The 9,794-nt window shown below is 35.0% G+C and overlaps 1 protein-coding gene across 1 annotated transcript in view; it reads right to left on the bottom strand.

Annotated features, from left to right (window-relative positions):
- Nucleotides 1-6,769: 6,769 nt before the first annotated feature.
- LOC107593912 (isocitrate dehydrogenase [NAD] subunit gamma, mitochondrial-like) overlaps nucleotides 6,770-9,794 on the bottom strand; it is a 20,794-nt gene continuing 17,769 nt past the window's right edge. Inside the window, exons 13-14 of the mRNA XM_016283799.1 lie at nucleotides 7,838-7,967; nucleotides 6,770-7,618 (exon numbers count right to left, since the gene is read on the bottom strand). Of these exons, the coding sequence (XP_016139285.1) occupies nucleotides 7,866-7,967 (102 nt within the window). The 3' untranslated portion in view covers nucleotides 6,770-7,618; nucleotides 7,838-7,865. The remainder of the gene's footprint in view (nucleotides 7,619-7,837; nucleotides 7,968-9,794) is intronic.

Below are 9,794 nucleotides of genomic sequence, written 5' to 3'. Positions count from 1 at the left end.
TGTAAACATTAGAAAACCGTAAACATTAGCTGAACGATATAATGGAAACAAGTACTGAAAGAAAAAGTGCTCAAAAAAGAGATGCTTTGCATTATATAAATCATTAAAGTTGTCTTTCAGCTTGTATACACACAGGAAAGGTCTGTCTGACAGAGCTGATTGCATGTGATGTACGCATGTGTGTTTAAAGCTTCACAGATCTTGTTGTCAGTCTGGGTGAGGTTCTGAAAACTAATGAGCCACAGGCCAATTGTTGTCATCTATTTACATTGCAAAGACAACACACATTTGGTTAAATGGAAGTATTCTCTAAGGTTCGGTGAGAAAATGTTTGTTCATCTTATTCTCCATACAAAAAAGGTACAAAAGCTGTCACTGGGGCGGTACTTTTTCAAATATGTACACTTTATGTACCAGTATGGACTCTTTAGGTACAAAGGTGTGCCTTTTGAAAAGGTACCGCCGCAGTGACAGCTTTTGTAGCTTTTTTTCTGAGAGTGTCTCAAACCAAATTGTGTTTACATACAACAATATCTGAATGATGTATTGCAGACCTAATGAGTTCAGCTTTTATAAGGAAACACTTGTCTTACTTCACCCTCTCGTAAAATGAAGAATTGTCCATTTTATGAGACGTTCTTGTATTTTATGGATGGCTCACGTAATTTAAAGAGAAAACTGACATCTGCACTGAAAAATTGGTGTGGGATTTACTTTTCACTCCTAAATTGCTAGTACATTTCACAAATAATTTAAAAGAAATGGTAAGTAACACATTAAATGTGAAATTTTAAAGTAGAAAGAATGGTATTTACTTATAAAACATACTCCAATTAGCTTTGTTTTATTTACAATTTAGAAAAATCATTTTTACAGTGTTTTTTTCCAGGGCAATTTCGCAAGAAAGGCTGTGCCTCCACAAAACAATTTAGATGAAAATAATTACAGTACAAAAAGGAAATCAAACAAATATGAAAACTATGACATCAAATAGTGTGTAAATCCCTTATTTTCCAAAAGTGACAGCACTTTGGGAAACTAAATGAACTTGACATGACTTGAAACAGGAAATGATCCGTGAGTGAGCATGTTTTTAGCAAGCACTCAGCTTGGGTAGATTAAAGCTGCACCTCCGTGCCTGTGGCCTTAATTACACCTGCAGTGTTTACAGAGGATGTGATGACTAATGGTCCGAAAAGAAGGTGACTATTAATAATAATAGCCGAACAACATGCCCAAGTATTCTTTTTATTGTACTGAAGCACGTAAAAAATAAAACAAGTTTAAAAAGGCATTAACTAAATAAACAATAATTAATGAATAGCATGCTAATATAAACATACAAAAATATATAATGAAACATGAATTTACATGGGGCCCAGGAAAAAAAACAAAAAAAAACAAAGAGACTTTGACATGCTACTACTGCTTCTTTACATCTGAGTAACAATACACAGGTCACGGAGAGGATCGTTTTACATAATTGGTTTTAGCAAATTACAAGGCCGTTGCCTTATACATAGTTAGTTTATTGTATTTTTTTCAAGAACGCAATATCAAATGTTGCATATTTTGGTCATGTGCTATTTTGGGATTTTAAACCACTAAGGAGATGGATGACAGGTCATTAGTGTTTAATGAGACTGGCTCCAGAGTGTATTAAATGTACTTCAGTAATGGAGAGTAAGGCGAGAGAGACCTCACAAAGCTTTGCTGTTTTTGTGTCAGGGCTTCATTATGCTACAAGGATTAAGGAGCTTTCCCCATCATATTCTTTTTCAGTTGAAATAGGATGGAGATCCGATTATCCTAAATTATTCTTCCCTGCCTTATATCATCATAGGACTTTCCTGCCAAAGTCCCATCAACTTTTTCATGGTGAAATAAAGATCAGTTCTTGCAGTTTAAAGGAATAGTTCAACCAAAAATAAAAATAAAAATGTTTTGAACATTTTCATCCAAAATGTAGTTCTGTCAGGACCACTATCGTCAATATAATTTACGATTAGCATACATTTTAGGTCGGGGGAATGGTTCTGTTCTGGGCAAACACTCCCTGCCCATCCACGCAGCCTAGCATGAATAGGAGCAGGGAGAGCAGAATACCCCCCCTAGGGTAACAGAACAGAACCAACATCAATGATAAATGTAGCAGATACCATTAATCTTCTTCGTGAATATTTTAACAACATGATTCAGTGGTCTGACTCAATGATATATTCACTGCCAAGTCCTGACTGGACGAGAGGAGGAGCTGGGGATGGAGGTGGGTGATTAGTTCCTGAGCGAAGCGATAGCTGCTGAATAATGACTGAAGGAACCTTATGAAGGGAATTATGATTGGTGTCGTGATCCTATAGGTAGACGTGGATCAGCTGAGTGTCAGCTGATGCGAGCTTGACTAACATGGCCTGCCAGAACTATCGCTACGCTCCATTTGAAAGTATTTCATCATCAAAATTTTGTATATCACTTGCTCACCAATGGATCCTCTTAAGTAAATGCGTTCAAAATCAAAACATATTTGTTTAGAACCGTTTTGGACCAGCATATTTCTCTGCTTATTCAGAAGAGATGACTTTTTCACTGGAGAAAGCCATATTATGAATAGGGGACTTAAATCATCTTAATGATGGATTTGTTTCTTACTTTACAAGACATTAATCGATAGACTGGAGTCATGTGGATTACTTTTGGATTATAGGAAACATTTTTATCAGCTGTTTGGCCTCTCGTTTTGATGGCACCCATTCACTGCAGAGGATCCAATGACGAGCAAGTGAACGCTAAATTTATCTAAATCTGTTCTGATAAAGAAACAAATCATCCACTCTTTTATAGGTGCTTTCTTATTAACACAAAAGGAATCCAACATATATAATGCTTATAATAATAATAATAATAATTCATTACATTTATATAGCGCTTTTCTAGGCACTCAAAGCGCTTTACATTGTCAGGGGGAATCTCCTCATCCACCACCATATAGGATATAAAACATTAAGACCACATCTTCAAGACCACATACTGTGGATTATAGTCAATAAAAGCTTATTTAATTTTGGAGTACATGCAATCCTTACCAAAAAAATCCTACAATGTGATTTTCTGGACTTTTTTTTCTCATTTTGTCTCTCATAGTTGAGGTATACCTATGATGAAAATGACAGGCCTCTCTCATCTTTTTAAGTGGGAGAACTTGCACAATTGGTGGCTGACTAAATACTTTTTTGCCCCACTGTATCTCTTGTCCCCCATGGCATGTTGCCATTCCACCCCTGAGGACATGAAGGCATATTCAATAAACACTGGACAAAAACAAAACATTTGACTCAGCAGTAATGCAAATTGTCAATCCATGTTGGAAAAGCCCTGCTGAGGATGTGCATGTATGAACAAAAGTTTTAAGCTTTGAGTAGCATCAGGAACATGGAAAAGCAACACTCATGTATTGGTCAGGTGCCATTATTCATTTGAGAAAGTAAGCCTTAATGGTAATGACTTGGGGTGTAGAGTATAAAGAACCCAGTCATACTGGAGTCAAAGTAAAGATACCTTTATGGAAAGTAAAAGTGCCTGGCATAAACAGCTGATTATAGCCATAGCAACTAGTTGAGTTGCGGCGATGGCGATGAAGTGCGAGAATCTATGTTAGAATATGTGCTCGACTACAGAAGTCCAAATGCACAACACACCAATAACACAATGAAGTTGAGCCAACAGAATAATAAGAAATATAACACTACCAATCAAAATTTTGGAATAATGAAGAAGTCTTTTATGCCCACCAACTCTAACTCTTAAACTCTCTAACATTAGGGATGCACTTTGGAAACAAAAGGTCCCCTGAACAGAAGTTGTTTAAAAGTACTGAAACTCAGACCTCTAACATATTTCTATGCAGTTCCCTTAACATTCACTGACTACCAATATTCTCAGTTATACTAGCTTGACCAGAATATAACCTTTGAGTAAAAAAGATAAGTGAAAAGTTCATGAACCCTTTGAAATTATCTGAATGGGAACTGATATGTGATGTGTTTTCGTCTGAATTCTAATAACATGTATATAAACACTCATGCAATAGGTGGTTCATTGATCAGCCCTGCCATATGTAATATTCTTTTCCTCATATCATTGTTCTAAAAGATCACAGAAAAAGATTTGCTGAAACATCCTCTCTTCAGATGCAGTTGGCATCCTGCAATTATCCATGCAAGAACTGGACAAAGAATTTATGAAAATGAACCCTAGAGGGAAACATATAGGTCTGCAGACATTTCTTGCTCATAACATCTTTGTTCATGAATCTCCATCTACTGTGTACTTGTGAATCTGATAAGTACACAGCAATATCCAATAGGATTTACTGCCCCAAGAACAGCTTACAATCATGACGAGATCAATGAATTCCAAGTTGTATCAGGAAATTCTGAAACAAAACTGTGTCTGTGTGCGATCCAAAAAAATTCTCAAGTAATGAGGTCATGACCATGATTTAAAAACTTCCACATATTAGAATGGAAATTCATTCCTCAGCCTCATTAGAACATTGTGGCACGAATTCGAATACACTGTTCAAGTGAGACAATGCAAAAATTGATGTAAAATCAAATTTTTCTTGGGAGGAATGGGTCAAACATCATTTATTTTGTTATATATTGACTGACTGCATGTACATCATCATCATTACAAGACTACCCAACAAATAAAATAAATTAATAAATAAGTAGACATAAAATAACTCAACATTGACTGGAAGTTCAAATCATGCAGTTCAGAACATCCAATACTTTTTTGCATCACCTTTATCAATCTCTGTGTTCTGATATTGACAGATTTTTACAAGTCATCTCACTCCCATTGTCTCTCATTAGAAACACATGATGCACAAGGCTACAGGAGATTTAACCACATCATACAGTCCTTGACATTTCTATTAGACTTGCATAATCTACTACAAGTAACATTCCACATATTTTTCCCAGCTGCTGTATTTTGTTAGCGATTGCTAGGCTGTTGAACAGCAGTGGGAAATTGCTATTTCTTCTGACTCATGTTATTGGAAATTATATTTCCTTTTAGGATTCCTAATACTATTTTATAAGATCTGAGTCTGTCCCTTGGGTTTCCCACTCAGAACAGCAAGCTATTTTTTTCCACACAGAAAGGTCCAGCTGTAAACAATCAAAAAATGTGATGTCAGTGAGACTGTCAACTTCTCAGATTATTTGGAAAAGAGCGCATGCGGTTTTATGGCTGAGAATCAATTTGAACAGACTTTATTGGTTCCAATCAATGCTGCTGCCACACAGACGTACTGTATTTATCTATGATTTGTTGCCCTCTAGTGCCCAGACTCACACTTGATACATCATTTCTTTAGGCGGTATGTTGTCCTGTAAGTAACAATGTCTGCAGGAAAACGGTATTCTCCAAATATTTTTTTTTCTTAGTTCAGAGTTCTACAGAACATTCGGCAATGGCCCCGAAAAAGGGATAATCCCTCAACTGAAGTGTTGACGTTTTCTTGTCACCAGTGCTTACTTGGAACCTGTTTGCTTAGATTGTATTAAGTGTACTGCCAAATGTCCTGCTCCCGAAAGCCCCAAAACTACACATTTTGAATACATCCTTTATCTAAGACACAGATTCAGCTCTTTAGCTCAGTGATAGAAGACTCCCAAGATTTAATTTTGCCATTTTAGATGTGAGAAACTAAAATGTATAAATGTGCATTATGGGGGATTATACAGACACATCCAATATGACGTCCAATTTCTCAGACTATGTTCAATTTTAAGTTCCCAGTGATTGTTCTAGCTTAAGATGACACAACAATAAGCAAGACAATTTAAAGAGGACAACCATTTTATTCATTATGTCTCTGGATTACCAGTGAGCCATTAAGGATTTGTGCAACAGTCTAGATTTGAACCCCTTACAGCAGTGGTTCTCAACCAGGAAATGACTTGGATGACTTAAAATGATTTAAATTTAAACTTTAATTTCATTTTAAAAGTGTGATTTCTAGACCTGCAAAAGCTATGTAAATTAAAAACAAACTAGATTTATATTGACTGTACATACACTGAACAAAATAATAAACGCAACACTTTTGTTTTTGCCCCCATTTTTCATGAGCTGAACTCAAAGATCTAAGACTTTTTCTATGTACACAAAAGGCCTATTTCTCTCAAATATTGTTCACAAATCTGTCTAAATCTGTGTTAGTGAGCACTTCTCCTTTGCCGAAATAATCCATCCACCTCACAGGTGTGGCATATCAAGATGCTGATTAGACAGCATGATTATTGCACAGGTGTGCCTTAGGCTGGCCACAATAAAAGGTCATGCTAAAATGTGCAGTTTTACTGTATTGGGGGGTCCGGGGAGTGTATTGGGGGTTATCTCGGCAAAGGAGAAGTGCTCACTAACACAGATTTAGACAAATTTGTGAACAATATTTAAGAGAAATAGGCCTTTTGTGTAAATAGAAAAAGTCTGAGATCTTTGAGTTCAGCTCATGAAAAATGGAGGCAAAAACAAAAGTGTTGCGTTTATAATTTTGTTCAGTGTAGTTAATAATAATAATAATAATTAATTACATTTATATAGCGCTTTTCTAGGCACTCAAAGCGCTTTACATTGTCAGGGGGTATCTCCTCATCCACCACCAGTGTGCAGCATCCACCTGGATGATGCAACGGCAGCCATAGTGCGCCAGAATGCCCACCACACACCAGCTTATTGGTGGAGAGGAGACAGAGTGATGAAGCCAATCAGTAGATATCTTGGGTATGCGAAGCTTTAATATATTTTATCAGGTAGAAACTGACAATGGAAGCCTTGGTGTCAAAAAGGTTGAGAACCATGCTTTACAATATAATAATTATGCTAATCAAAGAAACTGCATGACATGATGGAAAATGTGCATGTTTAACTCAAAAGATGACAGTCCAGACTTATCAAATGCTGCATATCAAAAGACAATACAGGAACATAAATGTCCAAACTAACTGATGCAACATGAGACCAACATTAAGTATCAATTGTAAATAATAGCACAGCATAAAGCCTCAAGTAAAATATCATCTCATGGATATCCATAATATGAAGTCCATTTAAACACCCAACTGTTTAAGGCAGATAAACAAGTAAAATGCTGTAGTTCCTACAAGTAGAATTATGTAAATGGACAGTTGGAGATTTGTTCAGGGTCATTAAAGTAAACACAAAAGATATAAACCCAAAATGAATAAGTTGTGCTTGAGGATAACATGGGAAGAATGGATAAAACGTGGAATGCAACCGAGCAGCAGAAACACAAATCCAACGCAAGACCCTCATCATAAATACTGTATTAGCATAACATTAATACAACCTTTTAGATACAATATGATAAATCTAAAAACACTGCAGTTCCCATGGAAAGACCACTATGCCCAAGAAACACCACAATCACAATGCTGAAGTATGTTGTATTTCATGTGACACCATCTCCACCCCTGATCCCCATAAAGGCTGCTGGATTCAAGAATAAATCTCTCGTCTCAAGTGAAAGCAATGTTACTAAGACATCAAATGAAGTGCAGATGTCCTTAAGAAGCTGATGTGTCTGAAAGAAAAATGGAGGGGAAAAGATATTAGTGGAAGCCAGAACTGCATCAAAAATCACAGATAGAACAAAGAACACTTAGATGGATGTGCCATATTACAAAAAAAAAGTTAAGACATTAACAGCCCTATCAAACAGGAAATGGCATTTACAATAACTCAGGCTTGTTGCTCCTGGACTGAATGGCAAAAGAGATCATGTGCAAGAAGTGCTCAGTACCAAAGTGGTGGAGTAATGCTGACTCCGTTTAGATCTCAGTGGTGAGGGGGCCACCGCTCTGGATGATCCTCATGATAGACTGAACCACTTCTGAGGTAGTGCCCTGACCTCCAATGTCAGCTGTGTGCAACTGCAACAGGAAACATTACAGAAATTACAACATGCTTAGACATGACAGAACATCAACTGAGCAACAAGCATGTGGACTTTTCTGAAAATGGTTTGATTATGATTGTTAAAACTGTAAAAATACTACTCTGGAACTAAGAACTTAATGTAGAAAATACGAGGAATATTCTTAAAGGATTGCATACAATATTTTTACACTTAAACATTTAGTTTTTTTTAAAAAGGAAAAAACAAAAATCACCTAAATAGACATTACTACGGTACTGTAATGCCATGTAATATTTTGGAGTTTAATTTCAAGCAAATATACTTTACAGTTGAAAAGACTGGAGTTAATTTTTTAATACTTTCATTTATTATCAAAAATGCATTAAATTCAGGTTTCGTACACATTTTTACCAATACATTTCCATGACTTTTCCATGACTTTTGAGACAATATTCATGACCTAAATGTTCCATTATTTTACAATAAGAATAAAAATCTGTTCAAATTATCATAGCATATGTTAACTAAAATGAATGACTATTAATGCTACTCGTTTGCTTTCTTGTTTTAGTAATAAGTACAAGCTGCAACTGCGCCAGACCTTACTCCACATTTCACATCACTGAATATTATCATTTATTTAACTGTGTGGCCAGGATGGCAATTTTGGTGTCATTTTGTGTGTATTTTTGGTGCTTAAATGCAACAAGCTGTGCTTTAGAGCCTTGGACCTGATTAAACAATACTATTATACAGAGTTTTGTGAAATAGATTTCAATAACTTTTCCAAAACTTTCTGGGTTTATTTATTTTTCCAAAACTTTTCCAGGCCTGGAAATTGGTGTTTTAAAATTCCATGACTTTTCTAGGTTTTTCATGACCGTACGAACCCTGTAAATTGATCAAAAGTGACATTTATACTGTTACAAAATATTTCTATTTCAAATGCTGTTCTTTTGAAATTTCTATTAATCAAAGAATCTTAAAAAAATGGATTGCTGCTGAAAATTCAGCTTTGCCATCACAGGAATAAAGTACATTTTTCAAATATATTAAAATAGAAAACAGTTATTTTGTATTAATTTATGTATTATTATTACAAAATAATAATAATAATATTTCACAATATTACCGTTTTTACTGTATTTTTGATCAAATAAATGCAGCCCTGGTGAGCATAAGAGACTTCTTTCAAAGATGTGTAAAAAAAATCTTATTGGCCCCAATCTTTTGAACACTAATGTAAGTCTATTACATATAAAATGACTTGTGCTGTCAATTGATTAAAAAAATCACTAATTAATTGCACATTGTTTCTGAAATTAATTGCGATTAATCCCACCTAACATTAAAGTTTTTCAATATACTTTTATATTGCAATAATTTCACATTCAATCTTCAAATGAATGTAGAAATAACAAAGACAGTATATTATTAATATTTGTTTAATGGCATCTTTTTTTAATGACTGAAGGCAAGTATCACTGATACCAATACTACCGATGTCTCTAAGAAATAGTTTTTTCCCCCTAATATTTAACCATTGACTAGCCATTCAAAATTACAGTATAATTGAGAGCTATCAATTTTAACATTCATTAGACTTTAAAAAATAACAACTTCTAATTTAAAACAATCTTCACATAAACCCATTATAATAAATGTCAGATTTAGCTACCTGTGCACTTCAGCAAGTAGGAAATATACAGAAATTGAATAAAGTTATCAAACACTAGATTCTAAATTAAATATAGATGGATCTTTAAAGCTCTTTTTTCTTTTGTTCTTTGATTAGCAGTCATCACAGCAGCTGGGTTATTAGGTTATTTTGGCTGCTTTA

The sequence above is a fragment of the Sinocyclocheilus grahami genome, unplaced genomic scaffold, assembly GCF_001515645.1.
Source record: "Sinocyclocheilus grahami isolate Dianchi unplaced genomic scaffold, SAMN03320097.WGS_v1.1 scaffold177.1, whole genome shotgun sequence".
Taxonomy (NCBI): Eukaryota; Metazoa; Chordata; class Actinopteri; order Cypriniformes; family Cyprinidae; genus Sinocyclocheilus; species Sinocyclocheilus grahami.
Note: the sequence above shows the minus strand (reverse complement) of the source record. Positions and strands in the feature narration are given on the sequence as shown.